Genomic DNA, 15,210 nt, shown 5'->3' with positions numbered 1-15,210 from the left:
ACCGTATTTTGGCACTGAAGACCACATGTACTTTTATCCAATATTCTATTGTGTTACTTGTCTTCACTTTTTTGCCACTTTGTTACTGTAAAATCCACAGCCGAGCTGCTTGCTTATAACTTCTCGCCCTTTTCTCTTCGCGCTTCACTGTATGGCAGCATGTCCCTGGGAGTTGACCATAGGTATAACACACAACCTTTCTCCTTCTCCTCTTGTCAATTGTATGTTCCCTGAATCAACTTTCTGTTCTTGTTGTTGTTGTTGTCTGTTTCCTCATGCTTTCATTTGACTTCACTCTCAAAGGTGAACTCAGCGGTGTTTGTTTCTATCCTTGTAAATATGTGTATATGTAGTTTGTTTGAGTGTTGTTGTAGAGGGTCTTGTGCAACTTAATCTTTTTTTTTCACTGATATGCTGATGGAGAAAAATCATATTTACATGTCTCCATTCATTCACCATTGACAAAATGAAAACAAGTTCTATACACAAAACCCCCCGTAACGTTTGCCTGTATGTTGACTGAACAGGACGTTTTACCGATTTGAGGCGGCATGGGATAGCTCCATGCACAACTCCCTCCTCCTGAACCGTGTCACTCCCTATGGAGAAAAGATCTACATCACTCTCTCCGCTTACCTAGAGGTAAACGCATCAACATTCGTTCTAAACCGTAACCCAAGTAGTATCGGCTTGGATTAAGTGAGTTCTGACTTGGATACATTTTTTTCCAACTTTCTTCAGATGGAGAACTGCACCCAACCAACAGTGATCACCAAAGACTTCTGTATGGTGTTCTACTCCCGTGACGCCAAGCTCCCCGCCTCTCGCTCCATCAGGAACCTCTTCAGCACCGGCTGTCTCAGGCCCTCAGAAAGGTTCGACCTCCTTTCTGGAACTCTGAATCTGAACTTTATTTCTATGTTGTTTGTAGAGTAGACACAACTCATTCTCATTCTCTCTCTCTCTCTCTCTCTCTCTCTCTCTCTCTCTCTCTCTCTCTCTCAGTAATCGTGTCACTGGAGTGTATGAAGTCAGTCTCTGCCATGTCGCTGATGCCGGAAGTCCCGGTAAGTTCAAGAATGACACAGTTGAAGCTTGAGAAAAATTAGCGCTCCACCATGTTGTCACCCTTACACAATTTGTCACAAGCATGGATGCCGCATGTCTGTCATCCCGTGTGCATCAGAACCTTGATTTAACCACTGGGCATATCACCAAATGATCTCTTGGCAGTGTGTATCTGTTATTCTACAGGCATATATGAAACACTCTGTTGCCCTCTTGTTCACCCTCAGGCATGCAGCGGCGGCGCAGGCGCGTCTTGGACACCTCGGTGGCATACGTCCGTGGGGAAGAGAACCTGGCTGGGTGGAGGCCCCGTAGCGACAGCCTCATCCTGGACCACCAATGGGAGCTGGAGAAACTCAGCCTTCTGCAGGAGGTGAGGCCTGGCATTGGTGGGGTCTGTAGGGTGTTTGGAGCGAAGACTCCGCAGAGTAGTAGAGTAGTTTGTGATAGAACTGGTTGGTCAATAAATAGGAATATATTATGCATCATGGTTGGCATTCATATACAGTAGCTGTTTTCAAAGTACCTTTTATTGAATAGAGTTAATACTCACCAATGAAGGTGACTCACCTGGACGATGCATGACGGCCATTTTGTGCCAAAAGAAAGTCAATGGTTTCTCTGGTTGTGTCTGTACAGGTGGAGAAGACCAGGCACTACCTGCTGCTGCGGGAGAAACTGGAGGCCACCCTGGCAGTGGGGCAGGACGCTCTCTGCAAGAGTGGTGACCTTAGCGACTTTGCCAAGAGCCCCATCCTCAGCCACTGCCTCGGGGGTAGCCCCGCCCTGGAGAGCCCCAGCCAGAGGCAGAGGGAGCTGGCTGCCAAGGTGACTACCAGTCCCTGGCTTCAGTTAGGAACCAGGCCAACACTTGCTTGGAAACCTTTTTGGTTATCTCTCTTTGTTGGATTAAAATGCATTATAACTTGTATTGGTAGTTGTTATGAGTAACAATAATCTCTCTTTTTCCTCCTCCTCGTCCTCTTTTCCTCCTGGGGTCTCAGTGTCTGCGGCTGCTCATGCACACGTTCAACAGGGAGTACAGCCAGGTGAGCAGCAGTGCCAGTGAGAGCAAGGTGAGCCCCAGCCCCCAGGCCCTTTAACCCCCTCTATAACCCACTTACAGTACCCCATGCAGGCTACTTTTAACCAGCCAGAACCCTAGCCCGAAGCCCTTTGTATCCCATAAAAACTTGGCCCCTGTGGACTCCGGGCCCATTGTCACTGATCCCACCCAAGATACTTTCCCCTCCTGATCCCCTGTCTCGTTCACACACTCAGCCTCTCCGAGAATTTTGTATTCCAACAAATGACTGAATTCTAACGAGGAACTGCATTCTAAGAAAGTACTTGAACTAAAAACAGAGTAACTAAATGATTCACCGCACTCAGTTCCTTCATTCATTCACGTGTACTTGCTCTTGTCCTCATCAATCATAAACCCCATCCCTTAAGCCAAGGTCCCATATTCTCTGTGGATTTACCTCTGACCTATGGAATCCTTCACCCAGACCCTAATCAACCTAGCCTTTTTTGATCATACCCCTAGCCCCCTCTTTTCTCCCCCCCCCCCTCCCCTCAGAGAATGGCAGGCCTCTTTGTCCCTACTACAGCATGTTGTCTGTAACATGTTTAACCAAAAGGCCTGGGGCAGAAACCTATCTCTTCTCGTGACCTCAGACCTTGCAGACCCTTCAAAGTGCAATACAGTACATGGGAGCTGTTGATTTATGTATAATGGTGTCACTGTATGTGTCTTTTTGTGTGCTTATTTTTGTGTGTTTGTTTGTTCTTGTGTACGTGCATATCTGTGTGTGTGTGTGTGTGTGTGTGTGTGTGTGTGTGTCTGTGTGATTATCTGTATGCACTTGTATGTGTGTGTGCGTTTCAGCTGTCTGAGATGTCAGCGTCGCTGATGTCTCCATCCTCTTCTAGTCTGAGCACGCTAACTCCGTCCTCTACTTGCCCCTCATTGGTGGAGAGACATTATGACATCAGGTATGTGACCTTTCAACTGTCACCTCTTACTCCCATTTTATTCACCCAAGGCTTGCTCCTGGACAAATGGCATAGGCAATGAGTTTGTTCTCTTTGTTGAGAGGACCTTGTTAATAGGTCATTGATAGGACATTGAGAGAGCACAGAGAATATTTTGAGAGCGTTGAGAGAGTTTTTTTCCCCCCTGGTCTGCAGACACACTGAGCCCAGCTCTGGCGCTTCCAGCCCAGACCTGGACCCCTTCAGTCCTGTGGACAAGAAGAGGACCCTGGGTAGAGGCTGCACCTTCGTCCCTGACATCCAGGAGATCCGCGTCAGGTGAGACCAGACCATTTTTTGGTTATCACTATGGCAACAGCCTCCAGGAAGAATGAAAAATCACAATATTTACATCTTATGACGAAATTAGGAAAGGAATATACAATGGGGCAAACAAGTATTTAGTCAGCCACCAATTGTGCAAGTTCTCCCACTTAAAAAGATGAGAGAGGCCTGTAATTTTCATCATAGGTACACTTCAACTATGACAGACAAAATGACAAAATTTATTTGCAAATTATGGTGGAAAATAAGTATTTGGTCACCTACAAACAAGCAAGATTTCTGCCTCTCACAGACCTGTAACTTCTTCTTTAAGAGGCTCCTCTGTCCTACACTCTTTACCTGTATTAATGGCACCTGTTTGAAATTGTTATCAGTATAAAAGACACCTGTCCACAACCTCAAACAGTCACACTCCAAACTCCACTATGGCCAAGACCAAAGAGGATACCAGACACCAGAAACAAAATTGTAGACCTGCACCAGGCTGGGAAGACTGAATCTACAATAGGTAAGCAGCTTGGTTTGAAGAAATCAACTGTGGGAGCAATTATTAGGAAATGGAAGACATACAAGACCACTGATAATCTCCCTCGATCTGGGGCTCCACGCAAGATCTCACCCTGCGGGGTCAAAATGATCACAAGAACGGTGAGCAAAAATCCCAGAACCACATGGGGGACCTAGTGAATGACCTGCAGAGAGCTGGGACCAAAGTTACAAAGCCTACCATCAGTAACACACTACGCTGCCAGGGACTCAAATCCTGCAGTGCCAGACGTGTCCCCCTGCTTAAGCCAGTACATGTCCAGGCCCGTCTGAAGTTTGCTAGAGAGCATTTGGATGACCCAGAAGAAGATTGGGAGAATGTCATATGGTCAGATGAATCCAAAATAGAACTTTTTGCTAAAAACTCAACTCGTCGTGTTTGGAGGACAAAGAATGCTAGGTTGCATCCAAAGAACACCATACCTACTGTGAAGCATGGGTGTGGAAACATCATGCTTTGGGGCTGTTTTTCTGCAAAGGGACCAGGACGACTGATCCGTGTAAAGGAAAGAATGAATGGGGCCATGTATCGTGAGATTTTGAGTGAAAACCTTCCATCAGCAAGAGCATTGAAGATGAAACGTGGCTGGGTCTTTCAGCATGACAATGATCCCAAACACACCGCCCGGGCAACGAAGGAGTGGTTTCGTAAGAAGCATTTCAAGGTCCTGGAGTGGCCTAGACAGTTTCCAGATCTCAACCCCATAGAAAATCTTTGGAGGGAGTTGAAAGTCCGTGTTGCCCAGCAACAGCCCCAAAACATCACTGCTCTAGAGGAGATCTGCATGGAGGAATGGGCCAAAATACCAGCAACAGTGTGTGAAAACCTTGTGAAGACTTACAGAAAACGTTTGACCTCTGTCATTGCCAACAAAGGGTATATAACAAAGTATTGAGAAACTTTTGTTTATTGACCAAATACTTATTTTCCACCATAATTTGCAAATAAATTAATAAGAAATCTTACAATGTGATTTTCTGGATTTTTTCCCCTCATTTTGTCTGTCATAGTTGAAGTGTACCTATGATGGAAATTACAGGCCTCTCTCATCTTTGTAAGTGGGAGAACTTGCACAATTGATGGCTGACTAAATACTTTTTTGCCCCACTGTAACAAAAGTATGATTAAACTAGGACTACTGTACAGGATTCCATAGAGACCAGATGAATCATGCAGTATGATATTGTTGTGAATTATGACGGGCAGTATCCATGCTAGATTCATTATTTAGAATCACTTTAATGTTGGAAAATATATAAACAACACCTGAGTTATTTGGATAATAATCAATGTATTGAATGGGCTGTTTTTTGTTGTTGTTTTTTAAAACTTTATCAACAACAAATAATCAAATAGAAATTATGTTTATTTCAGCCCCATCGTGTCTAAGAAAGGCTACCTACACTTCCTGGAGCCCCACACCAGTGGCTGGGTGAAGCGCTATGTAGTGGTGCGCCGGCCCTACGTCTACCTGTACCGCAACGAGAGGGACAGTGTGGAGCGTTCCGTCATCAACCTTTCCTCCGCCCAGGTGGAATACAGCGAGGACAAGCAGACTCTCCTCCGGGTACGACCAACCAGAACTACTTTCAAATATAACATACTGTGCATTTGGAAAATATTCAGACCGCTCAACTTTTTACACATTTTGTTACGTTGCAGCCTTATTCTAAAATGGATTAAATTGTTTTTTCCACCTCATCAATCTACATACAATACCCCATAATGACAAGTTGAAAACTTTTTTGCAAATGTATTAAAAAGAAAACAGAAGTACCTTGTACCTTGAAATACCTTGTACCTTGAAATTGAGCTCAGGTGGGTCCTGTTTCCATTGATCATCCTTGAGATTTCTATAACTTGATTGGAGTCCACCTCTGGTAAATTCAATTGATTGGACATGATTTGGAAAGGCACACATCTGTCTGTCTATATATGGTCCCACAGTTGACCGTGCATGTCAGAACAAAAACCAAGCCATGAGGTTGAATGAATTGTCCCTAGAGCTCCGAAACAGGATTGTGTCGAGGCACAGATCTGGGGAAGGGTACCAAAACATTTCTGCAGCATTGAAGGTACCCAAGAACACAGTGGCCTCCATCATTCATAAATGGAAGAAGTTCGGAACCACCAAGACTTTTCCTAGAGCTGGCCATCCGGCCAAACTGAGCAATTGGTGTGAGAAGGGCCTTGGTCAGGGAGGTGACCAAGAACCCGATGGTCACTCTGACAGCGCTCCAGAGTTCCTCTGTGGAGATGGGAGAACCTTCCAGAAGAACATCCATCTCTGCAGCAATCAGGCATCTCTGGTCTGATGAAACCAAGATTGAACTCTTTGGCCTTAATGCCAAGCATCACGCCTGGAGGAAACCAGGAAACTCATCACCTGGTCAATACCCTACGGTGAAGCATGGTGGTGGCAGCATCATGCTGTGGGAATGTTTTTCATCGGCAGGGACTGGGAGACTAGTCAGAATCGAGGGAAAGGTGAACGGAGCAAAGTACAGAGAGATCCTTGATGAAAACCTGCTGTAGAGCGCTCAGGACCTCAGACTGGGGAGAAGGTTCACCTTCCCGCCAGAGCCCGGACTTGAACCCAATCTAACATTTCTGGAGAGACCTGAAAATAGTTGTGCACTGACGCTCCCCATCCAACCTGACAGAGCTTGAGAGCATCTGCAGAGAAGAATGGGAGAAACTACCCAAACACAGGTGTGCCAAGCTTGTAGCTTCATACCCAAGAAGTCTCGAGACTGTAATCGCTGCCAAAGGTGCTTCAACAAAGTACTGATTAAAAGGTCTGAATACTTACGTAAATGTCATATTTCAGTTTTTTATTTTATGTTAAAAAAAACTGCGCGTAAAAATAGCGTAAAAATTGTCTGCCCTCGGTTGCAACACTCACGACCGAGTTCCAAACTGCCTCTGGAAGTAAAGTCAGCACAAGAACTGTTCATCGGGAGCTTCATGAAATGGGGTTCCATGGCCGAGTAGCCGCACACAAGCCTAAGACCACCACGCGCAATGCCAAGCATCAGTGGTGTCAAGCTCTCTGCCATTGCACACTGGAGCAGTGGAAACGCGTTCTCTGGAATGATGAGTCACACTTCACCATCTGACAGTCCGACGGACGAATCTGGGTTTTGGCGGATGCCAGGAGAACGCTACCTGCCCCAATATATAGTGCCAACTGTAATGTTTGGTGGTTGAGGATTAATAGTCTGTGTCTGTTTTTTTATTGTTCGGACTAAGCCCCTTAATTCCATTGAAGGGAAATATTAACGCTATAGCATAAAATTACATTCCAGACGACTCTGCCCCTGTGCACAAAGTGAGGTCCATACAGAAATGGTTTGTCGAGATCGGTATGGAATAATAGCAGTAAAGCGGGGACCAAATCCGTATTAATGCTCATGATTTTGGAATGTGATGAGCAGGTGTCCACATACATTTGGTCATGTATTGTACAGTACCAGTCAAGGGTTTTTCTTTTCTTTTTACTATTTTCTACATTGCAGAATAATAGTGAAGACATCGAAACTATGAAATAACACATATGGAATCATGTAGTACTCCCCAAAAAAGTGTTAAACAATATTTGTGATTCTTCAAAGTAGCCACCCTTTGCCTTGATGACAGTGTTGCACACTCTTGGCATTCTCTCAACCAGCTTCATGAGGTAGTCACCTGGAATGCGTTTCAATGAACAGGTGTGTCTTGTTAAAAGTTAATTTGTGAAATGTTTTTCCTTTCTTAATGCGTTTGAGACAATCACTTGTGTTGAGACAAGGTAGGGGTGGTATTCAGAAGATAGCCCTGTTTGGTAACAGACCAAGTCCATATTATGGCAAATAAGCAAAGTGAAACGACAGTCCATCATTGCTTTAAGACATGCTCAGTCAATCCAGAAAATGTCAAAAACTTTGACAATTTCTTCAAGTGCAGTCGCAAAAACTGTGATGAAACTGGCTCTCATGAGGACCGCCACAGGAAATGAAGACACAGGGTTACCTCTGCTGCAGAGGATAAGTTCAATAGAATTCCCTGCCTCAGAAATTGCAGCCCAAATAAATGCTTCACCGAGTTCAAGTAACAGACACATCTCAACATCAACTGTTTAGAGGAGACTGAGTGAATCAGGCCTTCATGGTCGAATTGCTGCAAATTAACCACTCCTAAAGGACACCAATAAGAAGAAGAAGACTTGCTTGGGCCAAGAAACATGAGCGATGAACATTAGACCGGTGGAAATCTGTCCTTTGGTCTGATGAGTAGAAATGTGCGATTTTTGGTTCCAACCGCCGTGTCTTTTTGCGACGCAGAGTAGGTGAACGGATGATCTCTGCATGTGTGGTTCCCACCGTGGAGCACGGAGGTGGTGGTGTGATGGTGTGGGGGTACTTTTCTGGTGTCACTGTCAGTGATTTATTTAGAATTCAAGGCACACTTAACCAGCATGGCTACCACAGTATTCTGCAGCGATGCGCCATCCCATCTGGTTTGCACTTACAGGTTGACTACACAAAATCAAATTAAATCAAATGTATTTGTCACATACACATGGTTAGCAGATGTTAATGCGAGTGTAGCGAAATGCTTGTGCTTCTAGTTCCGACCATGCAGTAATATCTAACAAGTAATCTAACCTAACAATTTCATAACAACTACCTTATACACACAAGTGTAAAGGAATTAATAAGAATATGTACATAAAAATATATGAATGAGCAATGGCCGAACGGCATAGGCAAGATACAGTAGATGGTATAGAGTACAGTATATACATATGAGATGAGTGTGTAAACATTATATAAAGTGGCATTGTTTAAAGTGGCTAGTGATACATTTAGTACATCAATTTTTCATTATTAAAGTGGCTAGAGATGAGTCAGTATGTTGGCAGCAGCCACTCAATGTTAGTGATGGCTGTTTAACAGTCTGATGGCCTTGAGATGGAAGCTGTTTTTCAGTCTCTCAGTCCCAGCTCGGACTCCACTTTGATGCACCTGTACAACTGTGCAGTTGCCGTACCAGGCGGTGATACAGCCCGACAGGATGCTCTCGATTGTGCATCTGTAAAAGTTTGAGTGTTTTTGGTGACAAGCCGAATTTCTTCCGCCTCCTGAGGTTGAAGAGGCGCTGCTGCGCCTTCTTCACCACGCTGTCTGTGTGGGTGGACCATTTCAGTTTGTCCGTGATGTGTACGCCTAGGAACTTTCCACCTTCTCCACTACTGTCCCATCGATGTGGATAAAGGGGCTGCTCCCTCTGGTGTTTCCTGAAGTCCACGATCATCTCCTTTGTTTTGTTGACATTGAGTGTGAGGTTATTTTCCTGACACCACACTCCGAGGGCCCTCACCTCCTCCCTGTAGGCCATCTCGTCGTTGTTGGTAATCAAGCCTATGACTGTAGTGTCGTCTGCAAACTTGATGATTGAGTTGGAGGAGTGCATGGCCACGTAGTCATGGGTGAACAGGGAGTACAGGAGAGGGCTGAGAACGCACCCTTGTGGGGCCCCAGTGTTGAGGTTCAGCGGGGTGGAGATGTTGTTACCTACCCTCACCACCTGGGGGCGGCCTGACAGGAAGTCTAAGACCCAGTTGCACAGGGCGGGGTGGGTCTCGAGCTTAATGACGAGTTTGGAGGGTACTATGGTGTTAAATGCTGAGCTGTAGTCGATGAACAGCATTCCTACATAGGTATTCCTCTTGTCCAGATGGGTTAGGGCAGTGTGCAGTGTGATTGCGATTGCGTCATCTGTGAACCTATTGGGGTGGTAAGCAAATTGGAGTGGGTCTAGGGTGTCAGGTAGGGTGGAGATGATATGGTCCTTGTCTAGTCTCTCAAAGCACTTCATGATGACGGAAGTGAGTGCTACGGGGCAATAGTCATTTAGCGTCGTGTGCGCTAGCGTTGCAAAATACATTTAGAAATCTATATTATTCAATTATTGCACCTCGCCAACGAGCATCTGCGTTGACAGGCGCTAAAATAGAAGTCAGTTATATTTGTGATGCAGATCTCGCAGCAAGTCCTGCCTCTCCCATCTCCTCATTGGTTTATAGAAGCAGGTACCCACGTACCATCTCCTCATTGGTTATACCCACTTGGGTGACTGAAAGACGAACAAGGTTGTTGGCGGTAATGCACCTAATTTATGAATGTTGCCAATCACAATATAAAGTCCAGAAAATAAAAATCCTAGAAGGAGGAGATATGACTAGAAATGATTTGATTTACTGTTTTATTTGTGGATTAATTGTCAGAGTAGAGGACCTTGTGCATTTCAGGTAAAATAACAACTCAATGTTTTATATCGAGGACAAATTAGCTAGCAACAGCAAGCTAGCTAAATAGGACAACTTAGCTAGCAAGTGCAAGCTAGCTAGCTAAATTACCATAAATGTTTAATGCTTTTCGACCTGTCCCCAAATTAATGTAATCGGTTCAGAGTTTGTTTTGATATTTTAACCTGCGTGTCGCGATCGCGTTTGATGTGGGGGGACAAAGTTAATGCATGCTAGATGGCCCATGCGCACAGCCGGTTTGGGTTCTGTGTTAGTCCCACTATCATTTGTTTTTCAACAGGACAATGACCAAATCACACCTCCAGGCTGTGTAAGGGCTATTTGACCAAGAAGGAGAGTGCCAAGAGTGTGCAAGGCAAATGGTGGCTACTTTGAAAAATACAAAAGATAAAATATATTTTGATTTGTTAACACTTTTTTGATTACTTCATGATCATGTGTTATTTCATAGTTTTGATGTCTTCACTATTATTCTACATGTAGAAAATAGTAAAAATAGAGAGAACCCCTTGAATGATTAGGTGTGCAAACTTTTGACTGGTACTGTATGTCATTAATGTATTGCAAATACATCATACATTTTTTCAGGAATATACTATAAATATACCACAAATACAATATTCCACAAATATATTTGCTGGAATATACATTTGTTCTGTCAATATATTTGTAAATATACAATACATATACCCTTACGTAATGTTATCCTGGATCTTTCCAAATGTAGCTAATTTACCATGTGTCATCCTCCTTGTAACCACAGAATATGCTCTCTGTTTTTAGACTCCAAACACATTTGCAGTGTGCACCGAACATCGTGGAATACTCCTCCAGGCCAGTAACGACAAGGAGATGCATGACTGGCTGTATGCTTTTAACCCCTTGCTCGCCGGAACCATCAGGTATAGGAACCCCTCACTGCCTCAACCTGGTTGCCTTACGTGTTCATGAATGAAAACCTTTCCTCAACTCTTGATTTTTTAGTGTAATACCAGATTAGTTCAATCTCCTTGTAAACACTTATTTAAGATTAACCCTCCCCTCTCTTACCTCTTCAAGGTCTAAGCTCTCCAGAAGAAAGTCAGGCCAGAGGATGTGAGAAACAGGAACACCCGCTGTGGGGGGGGGGGGACATCTGAAATGTCCACGGACCCTCTGCTGTATATAGCTTATCTAAACAGCTCTCTCCTGCGCTGCTCTCCGTCCTAACAGTGCTCCATCCTGTCGCTGATACGTCCTCAAACAGCACTTAAAACCATCCCAGCCGATCTCCTATTTGACGCCTCTTCCTGGTTACCTGGATCATGCATGGTATAAACTACCCATTAAAGACCATTAAAACCCATATACTGTAAGACTAACTAACAACGCAACCCTGAGTAGTGGGGCTTAGCTCCGCTGGCTGTGATGCTCCTTATTGTCATGTGTATGTAGACCTTACCTTCCAGGCTTACAGCCCCTATAGGGTTTAGCCAAACAAAGGAAGAATATAACGTTTATGTCTTAGTCCGAGTTGTTATCAGTTCCAATATCATGCAACTTACTACTACCACCCTCTATTTGTTTATGATGCCCCATATCCAAACCTCTCATGTATTTCTTATAAACACTGTAGTCTAATAAGAAAAAGAATAATGGGAAAATGGTATATTCCCTTTTCTAGTCCTCTCATAAGATATCTCTGTTTCTGTGTGTGTGTGTTTAGTGCAGGGAAGATAGCAGTACCTATCAATGCTCTTTCTCATGTTAAAACAGCGTATCCATAGTACCTCATGTTGAAAATCGCTGGGCTGCAGGCGCAGGCTCGTTGTCATTGCATCTGTTTTGTATCCAAGGTTTTGGACGATATACAGTGTGATAGATGGGATGCTGTGAAGGTACATTGGACAGTGTAGGGTGAAAAGTGACATAATAGGACAATATTTTGTTGCCAATGTTTTGGACAGAATACAGTGGGATAGAATTGTAATAGTTGGATAATATGATGGATAGAATATGATAGGACAATAGGATGACTCTTTGGCTTCCATGTTTGGATAATGGTGAGTTTGCTGTGCTGACATTTCATAGTAACACGTTTGCTACAGTAGAGTATAAAGCATGTAATTTCGCTGGCTGCCTGACAGTGGAGAGCAGTTGTGTCCTTGATTTATTTTCACCTTATGTGTTTTTCCATATTATTTGTGTATGTACATTATTTGTTCTTTTTTTTTTGTATGGGATCACTGACCAGTTTTGTTGCGTCGCACTTTATTGTTGCATTATGTACACTTTATTTCACTCAGTTGCTTTAAACCAAAGCATTCCAATCTCAATTTTAAATAGTAAAGATATTCTCTGTTGTGTAGACTTGACAAAATGGCTCCCAGGTTTTAGAGATATTAATGTAATCTTCAAAACATCAAAACCTACTATTCTACTCCTCTATGTTGACCCTGAATGTCTGTTTATAAGTGAATTATACCATGTGGATACACTGAGAATGGTTCCAATTGAGCAAGTTGACGTTTATTCCGTTCTATGGTGGTGGGTTACAGTAATGTTGAATAATTGTAAGGACAAATTTGATCCTACTGTATTGACGGGTTAGTGGGATATTTTTGACCTTTTTTTTTTCGACAGTCCAGTTGTGAGTCTGAAAGTACATCGTTATGCACCAGGTAGTGCCTCCCTCCCCCCCTCCCCCCTTCTTTCTCTCTTTCCAGTTTTTCATCAATCCCACACTTTCACATCGTTGACGTCCACCACGTTCGCTCAGTACTACATGTATCAAAGCAAACATTTATTTACTAGGCTGCTATGAACCTTCTATTGACGCTATGTGTCCATGTGAATCTATCCGTTTGGATTAATTGGCCTAATAAAGTATATAGCCTACGTCAGCTCCTTGTTGTAAAGTAGCATCTTAACATCCTTTGCTCTGCTTTTGTATCGCTTGTTTTACAGCCTGGCGTTTGTATCCGAAACCTATACAGTATGAACCTGTCTCACATCCAGGGACTTAGGAAGCCGTTTATTGTTTCTGTGACCATACTGCTACATCCAGATGACATGCAAACTGCTCTTTGGAACAAAACAAGTCCTAAGTCAATCAAGGGGGCGCTACCGACTGAAGTAAAAGCAAAGTGACTCTTTCAGCGCTATGTTGGTCTAGCAGCCCATAAAAGATGGGCAATTTCAAACTAAAGTTGCCGGTTGTCTCCTAGTCTAGCTGTGTTATGCTCTTGCGTGACCATGCTTTATTGAAAATCAAGTGCTAGTCTTGCGTTTACGGTAACGTCGTGTGTTAGCGCAGCAGACCAGGGCCGTGGCCAGACAGCCAATTGGATCATGTCTTACTGTTGTTCCTTGTTCTTACTGCGAGGGTCGTGGTTCGGGTCAAACACAATTCTCCCGTGTAGCACATCATGCATGCTTTAGGCCAGCCAACCTACAGAGCATGCTGAGATAGCCACGGCAAGGTAAAACATGCAAGACATGGCATGCTCACACGCTGTCCCATAACTACGCGTTTATAGCCTCCAATTATAAACATATCCTCCCAATAAGGAATATAGATGCTGTTTTCTGCAGTGCAATATTTGATTGGTTTCAGTGGAAAATCACGCCCCCCGCCCCCTAGCGGTTCTTTCTGTTTTCTGATTCTAGAACGCTGACACCAAAAACACCAAAAACATGATCTAAATACCATTAACTACGGAATCTGGGATTCATATGGTGGGTCAGGTTGGGGTCATCTTGGTGTATGCATTTTAAGCTTTGTTGTACACTGGTATGCCACTTTATTTTGTCTGCTCGAAAAATGGAAGAAAATAAAGCTTTATTTATGAATTATTGTTGCTATTTGGAGGTGGAGTATGTCAGCGGGGAATGTTTGAGCTATTGAATTGTCATCCAAGTCTAATTTATTGCATTTATCACACCTCATAATTGAATGAATAATGTGTGAGTAAGATTGGTTGGGGGGTAGGATATCCTTCAACAGAAGGAGATGTTGTTTTTTCAACTGTACTATTGTCGCTTTAGCGTGTAGCACCTTAAATGCATCTTACTGCATCTACTGTAAAGGGGACTCTTAACTCTACTTGTTAATGCTAGGATAGCTGACTTTCTGTCCTCAAAGAAGAATTCACTGCAAGTTAAAACAACGCATTTGAAGTTCAGTGATCTGGCTATAGACGAGTATGGATTGGCTCTTTCACTGATTTGACTGCTTTTTTAACATGACATTTCCTGGATCCAAGCATGTAGATGTGTCTCTTCCTCACCCTGGTCTCTCTCTCTTTCCCTTACTGCTTGCTATTGATGTCCTATCCCCCTCAGTGCAGCCCTGTAGAGAAACGCCCACCTCCATGACTCGGTATTGACTCTTCTTGACATTTGATTGGCACCTTTCTTGTAAATAATTAACCTGATAGGATCCACCACAGCCAATCGCACAGATGTAACCCCCCTGTTCCTTTATACCATAATAACTGGCCTGTGACATCATCTCAGTGCTCACGTTATCTTTGAGTGTTGGAGTTCTAGTGTCTTCTAATGTTTGTGGACACGTAACCAGTTGTCGAAATAAAGTGAAATAAATGTGACATTTATGCAACACTTGCTTGTGTCCTTTGTTTGGATTTTGTTTGGCATCATTTATTAGCTAAAGATCATATATGTGCTGGTTTGGACAACTCAACTGGACATCGAGAACTCTAAGCATCTCTAATGCAGTGCTATTCATTCCTCTTCCTGGGGAACCTACATGGTGTGCATGTTTTTGGTCCAGTCCAGCACTAACACAGCGGATTCAATTAATCAAATACTTGATGATTCATTTTTTTGGGATGAACAGCCAATATGTGTGTCCGTGTGTCTTGTGTCTGTGTTTGGCCCTACCTGTTCAGTGTGTGTGTGTGTGTGTGTGTGTGTGTGTGTGTGTGTGTGTGTATGTTTGGCCCTACCTGTTCAGTGTGTG

General features: G+C 43.6%; 1 protein-coding gene across 24 annotated transcripts in view; it reads left to right on the top strand.

The window, feature by feature from the left end:
- LOC112260180 (kinesin-like protein KIF1A) overlaps positions 1-14,852 on the top strand; it is a 52,900-nt gene extending 38,048 nt beyond the window's left edge. For 18 of the 24 annotated variants that reach the window (XM_042328605.1, XM_042328604.1, XM_042328599.1 and 15 more), the window contains 12 exons: positions 159-182; positions 528-642; positions 742-875; positions 1,006-1,067; positions 1,296-1,441; positions 1,708-1,896; positions 2,073-2,144; positions 2,960-3,066; positions 3,262-3,384; positions 5,312-5,504; positions 11,031-11,149; positions 11,307-14,852. In XM_042328605.1, the coding sequence (XP_042184539.1) occupies positions 159-182; positions 528-642; positions 742-875; positions 1,006-1,067; positions 1,296-1,441; positions 1,708-1,896; positions 2,073-2,144; positions 2,960-3,066; positions 3,262-3,384; positions 5,312-5,504; positions 11,031-11,149; positions 11,307-11,346 (1,324 nt within the window). In that variant the 3' untranslated portion in view covers positions 11,347-14,852. The remainder of the gene's footprint in view (positions 1-158; positions 183-527; positions 643-741; positions 876-1,005; positions 1,068-1,295; positions 1,442-1,707; positions 1,897-2,072; positions 2,145-2,959; positions 3,067-3,261; positions 3,385-5,311; positions 5,505-11,030; positions 11,150-11,306) is intronic. The other 6 variants (XM_042328608.1, XM_042328603.1, XM_042328600.1 and 3 more) reach the window with 2 other exon arrangements.
- Positions 14,853-15,210: the final 358 nt, after the last annotated feature.

The sequence above is a fragment of the Oncorhynchus tshawytscha genome, linkage group LG10 (assembly GCF_018296145.1).
Source record: "Oncorhynchus tshawytscha isolate Ot180627B linkage group LG10, Otsh_v2.0, whole genome shotgun sequence".
Lineage (NCBI taxonomy): Eukaryota > Metazoa > Chordata > Actinopteri > Salmoniformes > Salmonidae > Oncorhynchus > Oncorhynchus tshawytscha.
This window is presented reverse-complemented; position numbering and strand designations above follow the sequence as displayed.